Here is a 16,205-nt window from a genome sequence, read left to right as displayed (position 1 = left end):
GCAAGTTGAATAACAGAAAAGGGAAAAATGCATCTGAAAGGCCAGACCTCAAACGGTTTGGGGTGATAGGTGGGAAAATGATAGGTGAAAGGAAGTCATGGGAAAAGGACAACCTAGGTTGTGCTTTACTGGATTTATCTAGTGTGAGGATTAGTGTATGTACATAGAGATAATAGGGAGATGATTAAACAGTATATGATATTATGTAAAAATGGTAAATATTGATTCTGCTAACAGGTCATGAAGAACTATGACGAACTAACAGCATGTAAACTAAAATTCAAATTTGACTTGACTGTGAAAGCAATACTAATTATTGTAAGGTTATCTATTTGAACTGCTTAGAATTTATGCTTAATTACATGCAACATTGTAATGACTATGTACATAATTAACAGATCAGATTAATGTTGTTAGAAAGCTTATTTGTGTACAATGGAAAATTTGGTACTTGATCATTAGTCCTCACAGAGTGCCTTTCATGGAGCAGAATCACTGGATCATGTAATACTAATATAGGTTTGGATCTTAGACTGGAGTAGAAAGACTCCTAATGCCTGAGTGATGGAATATCCGAGTAAGAACACAGACATATAAACATGGTATCCAATCTGTATTCTTCATCATTATGACAGAATAAAACTGTCTCTGATTAAAGGAAAAGAGAGGTAGGGCACGGTTGCAACAAGCAGATAACGGAGCATGACTTTGGGATCCATATCTGGTCCCAAGCCACATTCTCTCTGGCCCTCTTGCTCTTTGTTTCCACGCACCATGAGATGAGCACCCTTCCTCCACATGCCCATCCATCATGACGTCTCTGCCTTGCTGTAGGCCAGAAAGGCAATGGAACTGGCTGACCTTGGACTGAAATCCCTGAAACCCTGAGTCAGAATAGACCTTTCCTCTTTCTAAGTTGCATATCACAGGTACCTTGTCACAGCCACAGAAAGCTCCCTAACATAGTTCATTTTTTAAATAATTGACATACTCTGAGAACTTTGGGGCTTGGTATCTTTTCATACTAGAATGCTTTTCTCTTTTCTCTTTTTATTTTTGAACATTAGAAGATTGAGTTCCAGCTTTGCCAACTTTGTGTTGGTACCTTCTAGAGAGTTTTGGTGGTACAGGTAAATTCTGAACTCCTTACCTGAATGCAACATCACTAACATAAGTAAACACCACAGAAAGTAAATACTTTTGTATATTAGCCCCCTTGTTTCTATAAAATGTAAATATTGCTCTCTGAAGAAACATACATCCTCATTTAATTTTCTACATAACTATGAGCCTATTAACAACTTACACAAGCAATTTTCACCAAATACGCTAATCAGCATAGTCTTTAGGGATTGTTGTGCTCTGTAATATCATTGAAATTTAGGGCACATTTCTACAAATATAGAAAACATTTATTTAGGAAACATGTACAAATAAATTGTGTTGACCTGCCTCACAGTAAAAAGAGCCTAACAGAGAAAATCAAGTGGAAATAGATTCAAACTAGATTCCAACAATTGCTAACTATTACTGTTAGAAGTTTTCTTTCCTTCTCAGTTTATAAAAATAGCTCCAAGTTGAAGAACCAGTAATTGCCATTTGGCATGGGTTATGTTGCTAATTTTAGAGCTAGGATAAAAAAATTCACATTGATTGTGTACCGGACTTTAGTGGGACAGTTGAGAACACAGCTGGGCTATTTCATTTGCACACTTCAGGTTATGTGTTTTTCCCTGAGAGAAATGTAAAATGTAGAAAGTCCTTGAAGATAAAAATAATATAGGCAATTTGGCAAATATATGTTAAGTGAGACATTATTTTACTTGAGATCATGTTTCATTCTGAATTTTAATAATAAATTACTCCTCGAATTTAGCATGTATAATAAAGTCTTTTAACCAACAAGTATTATAATAATAGTAATGAGAAAAAATATTCTTTTGCTATGGAGAATGTCAAAAAAATAAATGTGTCACTCACTTTGTGTCCTCAGAGATTGCGAAGCTGATGCAGCTATTTACCATGCCAGACAGTCCTTCCTGTCAGCAGGTGCATGCTTGACATATTTAGAGTGGAGATAATCTGTGTCATACCATTCACCCTTTCAGCCGTTTCCTTGGCCTAGTAAGATGCAGCGTGCGCTGACTTGCAGAGATTAGAATGCTGCGAAGAACTGGTAAAGTGGGCATTTTCTTTTCTTTTTTTTCAGAATCCTTTGCCTAGTGCTAGACTACTGTCCTGGCTTCAAATTCTCAGTGTGTTTTGGTTTATCAAGAAACAGCATTTAAGGACCCAAGTTTGATCCCCGGTACAGAAAAAAAAAAAAAAGAAAAGAAAAGAAAAAAAAGAAACAGCGTTTAGGCAATTTTAAAAATACTTTTTGTTCATGTTATTTTGATGATATAATTTAAATATAATAAAATACACCCTTTTAATGTACTTCTGTAAGATTTGGCAAATCCATATACTTGTCAAAAGTATATGAATTGTGTTTAACCAATATCATCATCAAGACACAGAACTGTTATCCTAAAATACCCCATTGTGCGCCTCAGCAGTGATATTTCTCCACTGCCACTTTTTGGTAATCGCTTATCTGTTTTCTGTCTGAGTAGTTTTTACTTTTCCAATAGGTCATCTAAATGGATTCATCCATTGTGTTTTATTTGGAGGCTAGTTTATCTGACAACATAATGACTTTGAGATTCATGCATACTTTTGTTAATATCAGTAGTTCTATTTTTTAGCAGAGTAGTATTCCATTGTATGTACATATCTGTTTATTTATTCAGTTTGCATTTGATAGACAAAGCTGATATGAACACATTAGTTTTGTAAAGAGGTTATCATTTCACTTGGATATATCTTAGGATTGCTGGGTGTCTTACTTTTCTCATTGCTGCAACAAAATACCTGACATCCAAAGTTAAAGGACAGAAGGTTTATTTTGGCACACAGTTTCTAGAGGTTTCAGTCCATAGTCAGCTAGCTCCAAGGCAGGGCAGCACAGCACAGAAATATGGCAGGGGAGAAACGATCCAGGTCCATGGCATAGCAGGCAGAAACAGTAGCAGCAAGCAGCCAGCCTGGCTTTCCCTTTAATTTTATCTAGACAACAAGCCTTTTGGGTGGTACCACTAACACCCAGGGTGTGGCTTCCATCTTCAGTAAATCCACTCAACCACACTCAAAACTCTCCTAATTCCAATCAGTGAACTAATTTAGTACCACACGCTTTTAATCCCTATATCACACTCCCTAGATCCAACAAGCTCAGAAAAGCCCCACCTATGAGTGTATGAGGCTTTGAGGGAACATCTAGACACAAGCCATAACATTGGAAAATGTGGTAAATATGTGTTTCATTTCACAAGTGTATTCATCAGTGCTTCCAAGAGTCAGATGTAGAAGAGCACAAAACATCCGTCTGCATACCGGAGACCCAAAGGATCTAGTCAAGGTCTTGGAGCCCACGGCAATGTCCCATGCAAGTACATATCAAGGATATGGAAAAACCCAAGGGCCAGTGGTAGAAACTAGAAAGTCTGTGCCACTAGGGTGAAGGATTTGTGCCAGAAGCTGAGAGATCTGTGCTGGAAGTCAGGAGATAACACTCAAGATGAAGAGGAGAATTGAAGCTGTCTGGAAGGAAGACAGCACCCAAAGATCCTTTGAAGCAAAACCACTGAAAGGCACCTTTTTCATGAAAATCAGCAGCATACAATCCTCCCCTCTAGTTCTCCTTTTATGTCATTCCAGAAACAACTTCAGGTGGGTCTTCCATACCCAGAACCACACTGACAGTTCAGCTGAGTGTTCCCACTGAAGTTGGCCATTAATCAATGCAACACAATAAGAAATTACTGTTTCTATCTGGCTGCACATTTTTGCATTCCTACCACAAATACATCAGTCATCTAAGTATGCTGTCTTCTCCCCACTGTATGCCATATTAGCTTTTTTAAAAATTATTTTTAGCTGTTTTAAAAGGTATGTAATGATATTTATTGCATTATGAACATTTTAATTTGCATTTTCTATTGACTAATGATATCGAACATTTCTCACGTGGTTTTTTTTGCCAAAAATATATGATATCTATGGTGAATTTCTCTTCTATATTCTGCTCTTTTATTCATTTGATTGTTTCCTTATAATGGATTGTTGAAGATAATGTACATATGTATGTATGCACACACAAATATATATGATTCGGGAATAGTTTCTTCCAGCCTATAGTTTTTCCTCAAGTTTTCTTTTCAATGTTTATTATGGTTTGGTATGTCACCCAAAGACTCACATATTGAAGGCTTGGTCCCCAATGTAGCAATATTCACAGGTGGGGTTTTTGGGAAGTGAATACTGAGACTCATCAATGGATTAATTCACTTATAGATTTGTAATTTGAGAGAATTACTAGAAAGTGGCAGAAACTTCAGAAAATCGGGCCTATTTGGAAGAAATAGGTCACTAAGCCTGTGTTCCTGAAGGGTATGTTTTATTTCTGGCCCCTTCCAACATCTTACCCATGCAATCATTATGGGAGCACCTCTGAACCACCATGCCCTCCTATTTAGGATTCTTTGTTTCATCACAGGCACATGGCAATGGAAGCAATGACAAGAGACTAAAACCCAAAAAACTGAAAAAGAAAATTAATCTTTCTTCCTGCAAGTCAATTTCCTCAGTTATTTTGCCCCGGTCTACTATCATGTTGTTTATCAAATAATATAAAAATTTCTTACATTTAATGAAGTCTAACTTCAACATTTTCTTTCATGAATCCTGCTTTTGGAGTCATACCTAGGAAATTCTTGCTGAATCAAATTTAGCCTATACCTTTTCTAGAAATTTTATATTTTTAAGTTTATGGTCAATTTTGAGATAATTTCAATATGAACTAAAACATAAATCAAAATTCATTTTTTCATAAAAATGTTAAATTTATCAGCACCATTTGTTGAAAAGATTGACATTTCTCCATTGAATTGCCTTGCAACATTGTCAAAAGTCAATTGACCAAATATTGGTGGGTTTGTTTTGTACTCATGTTTTATTTATCTACATGCCTATCTTTTCTAGTATATTACACAGTTTTGAAGACAACAAGTTTCTAAATAGAGCTGGTTTGTTCTTCCCCTATCCAAGAACACATTAGTCTAAATCCATTATATTTCTATATAAATTTTAGAATCAGTTTGTTAATTTCTATAGAATTCAATTTGGAATTTAGTTATGCTGAATCTAAGATTGGGGAAGAATGGCATTTTAACACTACTGAGCCTCCTACTTCACAAATATAGTACATATCTACATTTATTAGGTCATTTTTAACTTTTATAAGTGTTATGGCTTGTATCTATAGGTCACCTGAAGGCCTCATGTGGTCATAGGTAGGGTTTTTCGGAGGTGGCTGGATCTAGGATATGTGATGCTGAGATTAAATGTGTGATGCTGGGATTAAGGGTGTGTGATTACCACATTAGTTAACTGATGGTTTGGCATAGATCAAGTGTAGAAAATGAGAAGCCAAAGCCTGGGTGTAGGTGTCACCACCCAGAACAGATAGTCTGGATGGATATAAAGTGAAAGAAAGAAGGCAAGCCTGCTGTTGCTTCCTCACTTCTTCACTGCTTTGCTCCCTTCTGCCTGCCATGAGCCATTTCTCCTCTTTATACCCCTCTGCCATGCTACCCTGCCTGGAGCCAGCCAACTATGGACTGAAACCCTTACAAACTGTGACCCAAAGTACACCTTTCCTCATTTCACTTTGAGTGCTGGGTATTCTGTAGCAACAAGAAAGGTAACTATTCCTGTAAGTTTCCACCATGTACATTTGATACATATTTTGTTCAATGCATGCTTAAGAATTTCATATATTTGGTGATATTACAAATAGTATTGTTTAATTTTCAATTTTTCATTGCTAGCACTTATGATTCATTTTTGCATATATTATTTGTTCTTTATAAACTTTGTAAACTAAAAGGAAACTATGAATCTCAAATTATAAATCAAACCAATTATAAATGTCAGCAAGGCAAAAATGTATTTACTATAGACCATGCAGAATTAAAAACATAATAAGAATCCCCGGTACCAAAAAAAAAAAAAAAAAAACCATAACAAGAAAACACTGAAAAATGGTATTCTGATAAATTGGATAAATTAGATGAAAGTTGTAAGTTTCTTGAAAGACACAAACTGCCAAAATTCACTTAGCAATAGACAATATGAATAGTTCTCATTAAAAAAATGGGATTTGTAACTTTCATACAAGGAAAACACTAGGCTCAAGTGGTATTACTGAGGATTTTACCAAATATTTAGTAAAAAATAATACCAGTTCTATGCGAACTCTTCTAGAAAATGTAAGGGATAGAAAATTTTTCCTCAGTAATTTGTTAAATGACAAATATTCTATTGCCATAAAGGAAATCAGAATTTTTATTTCTAAGTTCTCTTTAGATAGAACAATAAACTAAGTCATACATGGTATCCTGGAATGTGCTCTCTACTTTAAGTAAGAAATTATAGGACTACATGTAACATCTATTACTACATAAATAATTATGTACTAGTTGTTTTTCACCTTACCAAATATTAATTTTTTTTAAGAATCAAAGTCCTTTTATTAAAAATATTAATTGTACATATTAACAGGGTTCAGGGTGGCATTTCAGTGCACATATACAGCACCCACTGATCACATCCACATTCTTACATTCTTTTCATCCACGTAGCCCTTTTCAACCTCTAACAACCACTCCCCTACATTCAGGTTCACTTTTCTTAAACATCCACACGAGAGAGAACTAAGTAGCACTTGTCTTTCTGCATCTGCCTTATTTCATGTAACATAACTCCCAGCTCCATCCCTGGTACAAACAACAGGGTCTCATTGTTTTTTATACCTGAATAGTGTAGGTGTTCCTCACATTTTCCATTCATCAGTTGATGAGCACCTAGGTTGATTTAACATCTTAGCTATTATGGGTAGTGCTGGATAAACATCCACACACGGGTGTCCCTTTGATGTGATGACTGTATCTCCTTTGGATATATTCCCAGAAGTGGAATACCTGGATCACATAGTAGACCTATTTTTAGTTTTATGAGGAACCTCCATGCTGCTCTCCACTATGCCCGCACTAATTCACACTCCCATCAATGCTGTATGAGAGTTTCCTATTCTCCACATCCTTGTTAGCATTTTTTAAAAGAAATAACTATAGCCATTTTAACTACGGTGAGAGAGTATCTCATTGTAGTTTTGTTTGGCCTTTTCCTGATACAAATGAGAAAATGATGGAACTGAATATCACATTGTTTTGTTAAAAATATTAGATTGGTTTGTGAAAGGATGTAGGGATTATACGTATCTATCTCTGTATGTATGGATATGGTGATTCTTAAGACCACTTTGTGCAGTTTAAGAATTACAAATGTTATGAACTTATAAAAATATCATTGACATGTTAGCATCAGCCAGGATCTCAACTGGATCAAAGAGCCAGGTAATAACCTGTGTTCCAGGAGGAACAAATAGAAAATCGACTATGGTCTATCTCTGACGGGTTGGGCAGGTGGAGGCACAAGGAGGGGTCCAGAAGGCCCAGGAGGCTGCAGCACCCACTGTCCTGGAGGCTGGGGGAGGGGCGGGGCTGGGGCTGAGCCGCTTCTCCTCGCCCCTCCCCCACCCCAGGAGCCCTTTGTGATGAGGAGGACACAGCTCTGTGATGCAGGCCTGGGCCCTCCTCTTTAACCCCAGTGAGAACTCTCAGGGCTCAGTTGCCTGAGGGCAACACTGTGATCCAGATGATGGAGAATCTTCTCATTACTCTGAAAAGCCTTAGCGCCACATGGCTGAGCCCCAGCCCCACTACCTTTGTGACCGATATGATCCTTGCCTTTGCGGGTGGAGTGGGGCTCTTCCTTTTGTTACTGCCCTGGCTCCAGGGTGAACCAACCTTACAACCATCTAGGAAAAATAGAAACATCAAAAAGGTAAGAAACTCTCAGTCCTGAGCCAGCAGAGAATGATTCTCTCCTTTTATCACAGTTTCAATTTTTCCAAGTCAAGTAGACAGACTGGTGAGAAGGAAAATTCAGAAAAGAACACAATATCCTTCCTCTGGGACAGGCAGGGCAGGGCAGGGGAAGTGGGCACCAGGACATCTGTCTGACAATCTCAGATCTCTGGGTGGTTTGCTGGCCAGGGTGAAGGAGAACACAGTAACTCAGTGGGTGAGGACTGGATCCCTGAGAGTTGGGGATCTTTGGGGAGGGCCAGGCCCTGAGCACTGGTTCATTGTCCCAGTCTCATGGCAGGTGTCTCAGGGCCCAGCCTTTGCTCTGTGCTGGGCTGAATCAGGGGCAGTGCTGAGGGCCTGAGTCCAGCCCCATCCTAGGCTACAGCTGCCTCTGGTCTCTAGCAGGTGAGATGCACCTGTAGAAGTGAGTTTGTTTTTTGAGCAGAGGATCAAGGACCTCTTACAGGGGATCTCATGTTAGAAAGTTGCTGTGTTTCTAAAAGAGGGACAGAAAAAATATTGAAATTTAAAAAATGAGTAAAAGGAAAGAAAAAACACCGGTTCCTTAATTCATTGTTGAGTAGCCTAATATTCGTGAGTACTGAATGTCTGCAGCTTGACTGAGGGAGGAGAATCCAGCCTGGGCCTCTCATTATTCTCCTTCTTTCTCAGCATCCAGTGCTGATGAGGTGGAAGAGCAGGAGTAGGAACAGGAGAAGGAAGAGGACAGCTGCTCTCCTAGGTAAGGCTCTGCCTTTCAGTCCTGCAGTATCAGAATTAACACGACCTCGCTTATCCCTCAGGGACCAACACCAGGGCTCCAAGGTTGTCAGCTGCAGAGCCCTGAGAGAGGGGCTCCTGGAGTGTCAATCAGCAGGGGGGATGCTTCTCAGGCTTCTTGCTCAGAATGAAGCTGTGCTGGGACAAAGAAGGGTTTTGTCCAGTAGGGGGCAGTGCAGGCAGCAGAAGAGCAGTACAGCCTGGATTTGGAAATGGGACCTCCAAGTCCAACTGAGGCCCAGCTGTTAAAATTAGCAGAGGCTGATTCCTTTGTGAGATGAGCCCATCGGTCCAGCACAGCACAGTTGTGGGGGCTGTGGATGTTGAGGGATGAGGAAGCACTTTGTACTGACCAAGCGCTGCCCATCTGTATTCTATGCAACCACTGTCAGCCAGGGCCCGAGGGCACTGGATAGCAGTGCTTAGTCTCTAGAGTCAGACCGCCAATGGTGTCCTCTGAGGGGACATTCCCTTCAGCCTCCTGTAAAATCCCAATCCCCTCCTTACCCTTCATCCTTTATAACCCAGTTTCCCGCGTCCCACCTTTTGCAGACTACCAGATTCACCGGAAGTTGGCTAAGAAGCTAATTCCCCTTCTGAAAAGGTAAAGAACTTTCCCCTTTCTTCTTTCCTTCTAAGGCCTGTGATGTCACAAAGCAGCATTGGTGTAACCTGGGAAGGGGAGATCCTGGGAGTGGGGCATGTTAAGGCCCTGGGGTGAGGAGTAGCAGGAAAACTAGAGTCGGGGTATGGGGCGGTGGAGGGGCCAGGGCCCAACTGAGCACACCCCAGCCCCCAGCTACAGTTACAACTCCTATTTATTGCAGATTGCCGAGGCTGCTCCCTGGCCAAGGAGGCTCTCAACAGCCCGCACACCAACACCACCCTGCTGATGCGGGTACCAGAGTACCTGTCACAGCCCCACAGCCCGATGGGGAGGAAGCAGACCCTGCTGCTCCGTCCCTGGTAGAGGTGGCCCCCTCTCCTCTCACTCCACACCTTCTACCTCCGGCCCCCTCTCCATCACCAGGCCCATCAGCAACCTCCTCCGATTTTGTGTGTTCACCCACACCCCTCACTGCCTCTCAGACCCCGGAGCCCCCGCTTCCCCTGGGAAGACTTGCACCCCGGCCACTTGCACTTTCCCTTTCCCCACCATGTCCCCCAGATCCTGCCACAACCTCACAACCCTGGTGGGACACAAGAGAGAAGCCAGAACAGCAGTTCGGTCCTCAGCAGCTCTCATATCCCAAGATCCTGGGGGCCTGCTTTCAGCAGAAATGGGCCCAGCTTTTCTGGGGTCTGCCCTCTCTGCACAGTGAATCCATAGTGGCTGCTGCCTGGGTCTCTCAGAACCCTCCCATTCCATACCTTCCCACCTTCTTATTCAACAGACCCTCACCTGTTTGCCCAGTTCACATGCAGGCTCAAATGTTCCCGCTGCTTCCCCTGGCCCAGGCCCCATCCTGTCTGGAGCCCCGATGCCCACCCCAACCCCAGCCCCCAGCTCTGGGTCAGGCCCAGACTCAGACCCACCCCCAATCCTCCTCCCCCGTCCTGTTAGCACCCTCTCCGCCCCTCAGTAGGGGCTGTGAAGCATCCTGTTCTACATCCCATAACCCACACTCACTCATCCCAGCTGAAATTCAACACCCAGGAAGGCCCTCGTCGAAGAAACACCTAGAAGATGGGCGGACTGTTCCCTCAGCAGTCGGAAGCCCTCAGGAGGGTTACTGTCCCTCCACTTCCAACTTTTGCCAAGGCAAGGGTGCCGCTGCCACCCTTCGTGAGAGTTTTTCAATCAGCTCTGAGGACTGGGAAAAACTAGAGCAACACATTCGAAAACGTCATGTTCAACACCAGCAGGACCTGCCCGGCAGGATCCAGGAGTCTCCAGAACTCCCACAGCCTCAGTGTGACTTAGCTCATTCACCTCAGGTAAAGGACAAACCCAGGCTCTCACAGTCATCTGTGTCTACAGGTGAATGCAGCAAGGATGTGCAGAAGATGAGGGCCCAGCTAAGGAAGGTCTCAGGCACGAATCTGGGGCATATTCTAGGCAAGGCCCCCAAAGATCTCTCCAGGCCCCTAGGAAGCTCCCCAGGGAAGGTTCTGGGGGCAACCTCTGAGGAATCAGAGAGAAACCTGATGTGGCCCACGGACAGTGACACAAGAAATGACTCATTCGGAAGCAGAGATAAGACACGTCTAGAAGCCGAGCTGAAACCACATTTGGATGTGAAGATGGGGCAGATCCGTGAGGGGCTGTTCCCTCTGAGAGTGCGCCGGTCCTGGCTCGCTGTAAACAGTGTCTTTTCCAAGCCTCATACCCACAAGGAAACCAAAAATCCAGCATCCTCCAGGAGTCGGGAAACCTGTGTGAGCACGGTCCAGAAGTTTTTCCCCAATCCACACACTCTGCAGGACCTGGAGATGCAGGATGCAAGGCGTAGGGTGAGGCACAGGTGGGGCCTCCCCCTCAAACTCCTCAAGGTTGTAAACATCTTTAAGTCTACAAAGGCTGCACCTTCACCCTTTCCACAGTGTGCCCATCCCTCCTCCTCTGGCGGTGTGTCCTGGGCCAACTTGACAGTGGAGGATGATGCCACGTTCCTGGGAAAACCACCTCAGGGATGTCCGGGAGAGGAGGCGACAGTCAGGCAGTCTGTCCGCGCACTGGACAGTCCCCTTGTCTCCTCTCTTTTAGGTAAGGAGACCGAGAGGGCCCTGACAGCGATCCCTCTTGGTGATGGCCAGGGGTCCTCAGAGGCCCCCCTCACTAGACAGGACAGTGCGGGGCCTTCACAGCAACTCACATCCAGCCTCATGGGCAGAACCTGTGAGAGCAGGACCACCCAAAGGGTTGGCAGAGGCAGCCCAGAAATGCCCTTGCTTCCTGGAATATGTGCTGCCCAAGAGGCAGGAGAGCCAGGCCTTTGGGCAGACACTAGGAGCAACTTTCAGCACGGAGTGGAGGTCAAGTCATTGAGCCACTCTCAAGTCTGTGTCGCAGATGTCCACCTTCCAGACTCTCCCACTGACTCTCTCTGTTCTTCACCCTCTTTGGCGTCTGTGGTGTCCCAGTGCCATCAACACAACATGCCTCTAGGGGACATGCTAACTTCACAGCTGTCAGGTGACCTAATGGCAGACACAGGGAGCAACCCAGGGCAGCAGAAGCCCTGGATCCTGAAACATCAGCACTCACCAAAGAGCCAAAGCAAGACATCAGTCCCTGCTGACAAGCATGAGGTTGGTAGGAGCTCCAGCTCAGGAAAACATGAAGACAGGTTGGGAGACTTGGGGACCTCTGAGCCCACCCAGGATGGGGGAATAGAAGACACCTTAGAGAGTAAACACCTTCAGCTCCCACAAAAGAAACCAGTCCCCTCAGAAGACTACTTCCAAAAAAGCATGAAGAAATTTCTACAGCAGGTTTTACCTAAGAAAGAGATCAAAGGGCAGGAAGACAACCAGAAAAATGGGAAGCCTGCACCCGCCAGGACCCAGAGTCAGAGACCAGCCAAAAACAGACCTCGTGTGGACCACAACACTGATGAGGCTCAATGGCTCAAGATAACACTTGGGCAGATGCCAGAAGCCAAAATGATGCTTCAGCATGAACTTTGTGCCTTGAAGTTCAATCAGCACAAAGAGGAAGGAGGTCACACCCCAGTCTCCCAGGTTTCCTGCTCCTCAGAGCACAGGAGAAAGCCAGGACATGCAGCCACCCGCAAGTGCCACAGCTGTCCTACCAGGCAGAGGCACCTCCGTGGCCAAGAGTCCTTGAAAACTGGACAGCTCAACAGTGAGCAGCAGGGCCAGAGGGATGCCCACCCGTCCTTCCCCATCAAGGCTGTGTCCCCAGTCAGCCCCTCCCAGTATGGCCCAACAGTGTCCAGGGCACCAGGCCAACAATATTACTGTCCAAGGCATGGTCTTCGGAGAGGTGTCTTGACTGGACAACAGAGAAATTTCTCTCCAGTCTTTAGTAGGAAAACACATGTCCAGGAAAAAAAATTATCTATGTAGAGGAAAATGATTTTTCTCGTTATGCATCCAAGATATTTACTGTACCCCAATACATGGATGTTTCCTCCTAAGAGAAATGGCCTCTGTCTGCTCTGCACTTGGTGTGGGCTCTGGTGTCTACAAGGGAGCAGTGTGGTGGAGGTGACAGAGGGGTACAAGCCTATTTTCATCCTTAGTTCCTTCACTGATCCTTTTCCACTGCTCCCTGCTCCCCTATTGAATATTAAATTGTGATCTAACAAATATCTTGACTTTTTTTATGAATATGAGATATATTGAATACAAACATGTTCTAGAATTTGTAGAATTATATAAGTGCCAAGTTGTAACTATTTTAAAGCAAAAAAAAAGGAAAAACTGAGAAAATGGGTATGTTGAACTATCAGTGCAAGGGTGTTGGGATCATGATGCATGCTGTACTAGTGCTTTGTCTTTGACTCTGCAGTGAAGATAAATGCTAGTCCATTTCCTGTTACTGTAGCAAAATACTTGAGGTAGGGTAACTTTATAAAGGAAAGAAGTTTATTTACCTCACAGTTTTGCAGGTACAAAAGTGTGTTAGTTTTCCTGTGCTGGAATTAAATTCTTGACAATCTCTGATTATAGGAGGAATTAGTTTATTTGGTTCATGGTTTCAGAACAGTCAATCTATGGTCAGCTGGTTCCAAGCCAGAAATATCATGAAGAAGTGTGTGGCACAAAAAAGATGCTTAGTTCATGGTAGATTGTAAACAGATCAGGGGAACAACACCAGAAAGGAAGGGACAGGGACCATATAGAAGAGATGACTGAAAGATATGGTGAATGTTTAAATTTAAAATAACATTACACCAAAACATACATTGCCAAGAATGGTATATGTGTGTGGAAAGTGAGGTGGAGTATACTGAAAGGAATTAATGGCAATATATTTTTTACTGCCATATTTTTTTAAAATTTAAGCTGTCACTGTATTTTTAAAGTCACATCCCATATAATATACAAGGCCATACCTCCATGACACCCCTAGACACAACCAAAAGTGCTTCACTAATCTGCAAAGCAGTACTTAATCCAGTCAGGTTGACATGTCATCATTAATGGTCACGATGGACATGACACCATCACTAGCTCAGCTTTGGTGAGGGACGACCTGATGGTAGATGATATTAGCAAGAATATTTGGGAGCAAGGGGTCACAATTCAAAACAGGAAACCTGAGAGAGATTCAAGGGTCAGGGTCCAACTACTACAAAAACTTGCTTTCATGAGAATTTACTCCAGGACACGAGTTTTCCCTTCTAGGTCCTCACTAACTCAAAGACCTCCCGTTAGACAACAACTTTAAAGGTTCTATCAGTTTTCACATGGTCACACTGGAAACCAAGCTTTCAGCACCTGAACCTTTGTGTTTTACACTTAAACCATACCAAAGAAGACTCAGGTCTTAATGAGGTTTAATATACATGGTTATGACCAGAGAAAAATGATGCTTGAGGAAAGAAAAGGAAAAGTCACCAAGTTTATCAAAAGGGCTTGAGAAAAATACAATTATGAAGTAGAAATTGCTTATATCAATAAGAGAGATTTTCATTTCTAGAAGGAAAATAGTAAGAAGATAAATACATAGTCAAAACAAATTATACACATGTAAATTATATAAGTATTACATAGCTTATGTGAGAGAAACACAATAGGATAAGAGTTAGCAGCAGCAATTGGGTCAGAGTAAGGGATACGTAAATAAAGGAACCTATTTTGGTAGAGGGATTGCAAGTTTGCTGGCAAACATTCTAGTTTTTCATTTTTAGGAACTTGGAGTTGCTTGCAACTAAATCTATCCCAAACATGAAAATGAAAGTAATTTCTCTCCACAAAAGGCACACATTATTCTGTCAAAGCCCCATATTAGACCCTAACCATAGAAAGTAATCAAAATTTTGAATATGGTTATATACTTAACACACTGAAAGTGAATAACAAGAAAAATTAAGGTCTAACATAGTGCTGCACATACTTTCTTGAAAGGTGCTCAGTAACTCTATTTTAAATGTTGGATACACCTAATCACCTATGCAATTACCAAAACACCAATAAAGCGGTAATAAGAAACAACAGAAGCAAAACATGTGATGATAAAGAGAACAGGGAAAGAACGAGAGAAGATAAGAAAACAAAATTAAAGAAGTAAAAAGGCAGTAAGTCAATGTGATTCTGACTGACTTACATACTTAGCTCTGTGAAGTAGTAGGAAGTAAACTCTAAGCTGGAGGTGGAAGATGATAATGAGACAGATGATGATAAATGTTGCTGCATTCTACCAACACAGATTGTGCACTATATCCAAAAGACACTATTAAAATAAAACACGATGTGCATGGCACTCAAAGTTATATAGCATATGTCAGAAGCACTAGAAGGAGAACCAAGAAGCAAATTTATATAAAATCAAAATCCTGGAATGACTTAGAAATAGAAAATGCTTAATAGTTTAAGAATAGAATAAATGTGAGTAGATTAGAGTATAAAGGTAAAATGTAAAATAGTTGAGAGGAAAAGCTAGATCTCCTAGATTCCCTCTACTAAGCACTGTAAAATAAAAATAAAACCCTAAAGATTTATTCTTTTATGGGATTGAACTACATAATTCCGACCTGGAGAACAATAGGTGCAGAAAAAGGCTGAGGTATAAAAATGAAAGGCAGAGAACTACATAGGATATGAAATCTACATCGGGAACTGACCGCCAATGCTAGGATCTAGGATCTAAATGCTCTCGTGCAGAATACTCATAAGGCAGAGGTGGGATGGCAAGGATGATAAGCCAAGATCGAGGGCAATTGCTTTCATCCTAGCAAACCAAAGATGTCACTCTGAGACAAGCTGGGCACTATTCTAGTTCCTAGCTCCAAAGGAATGATGCAAATATTTTAGCTATAGGGGAAAAGGCAGGAATAAATGAAAGAGAGCTTGATCAGTCTCCTCAAGGAAACTGACTATTCAAAACAGAGTATGGATAGGAAAACCCAAGCACACTCTCAGAAATGCTATTTTGATTTCAGTGTGTAGCTCAGTGGTAACACATTTGCCTAAGATGTACAAATCCCTGGTTTCAATACCCAGTATGACAACCAACCAATCAATCAATCAATCAAATAAAAGTGTTATTTCAAAGCCTGTACCTGCAGCACTACAGGAAGTTAAGTCAGGAAAGTCACAAATTCAAGCCCACCCTGGGCAACTTAGTGACAAGTAAGACTCTATCTCAAAATAAAAGAAAAAGAAGACGATGGTTGTAGTTCAGTGCAAAGTCCCTTGGTTCAATCACCAGTGCAGCATAAGCAAAGCAAAACAAAACAAAATTGCTCATTGATCGTAATC

General features: G+C 42.0%; 2 protein-coding genes across 12 annotated transcripts in view; one reads left to right on the top strand and one right to left on the bottom strand.

The window, feature by feature from the left end:
• Positions 1–16,205, bottom strand: part of Lrp1b (LDL receptor related protein 1B) — a 1,848,437-nt gene that overhangs the window by 1,042,647 nt on the left and 789,585 nt on the right. Inside the window, exon 1 of one of the 11 annotated variants that reach the window (XM_087195552.1) lies at positions 6,915–7,544. The exons of 9 other annotated variants lie outside the window; for them this stretch is intronic. In XM_087195552.1, coding sequence (XP_087051678.1) covers positions 6,915–6,951 — 37 coding nt within the window. In that variant the 5' untranslated portion in view covers positions 6,952–7,544. Of the gene's footprint in view, positions 1–1,980; positions 2,366–6,914; positions 7,545–16,205 lie in introns of those variants that run through there. One more of the 11 variants, XM_087195555.1, reaches the window with a different exon arrangement.
• On the top strand, positions 7,738–13,152 carry LOC110344144 (spermatogenesis-associated protein 31A1-like). The gene is made up of 4 exons (XM_021237133.2): positions 7,738–8,007; positions 8,706–8,775; positions 9,366–9,417; positions 9,641–13,152. The coding sequence occupies exons 1-4, from the start codon at positions 7,819–7,821 to the stop codon at positions 12,843–12,845; spliced, it is 3,516 nt and encodes a 1,171-aa protein (XP_021092792.1). The 5' UTR covers positions 7,738–7,818; the 3' UTR covers positions 12,846–13,152.

This window comes from Heterocephalus glaber, unplaced genomic scaffold (genome assembly GCF_053883595.1).
Source record: "Heterocephalus glaber isolate CG9 unplaced genomic scaffold, H.glaber_assembly_v1.0 deba00000347, whole genome shotgun sequence".
In the NCBI taxonomy this organism is placed as follows: Eukaryota; Metazoa; Chordata; class Mammalia; order Rodentia; family Bathyergidae; genus Heterocephalus; species Heterocephalus glaber.
The sequence above is the reverse complement of the archived record's forward strand: the minus strand, read 5'-3'. Positions and strand labels throughout refer to the sequence as shown.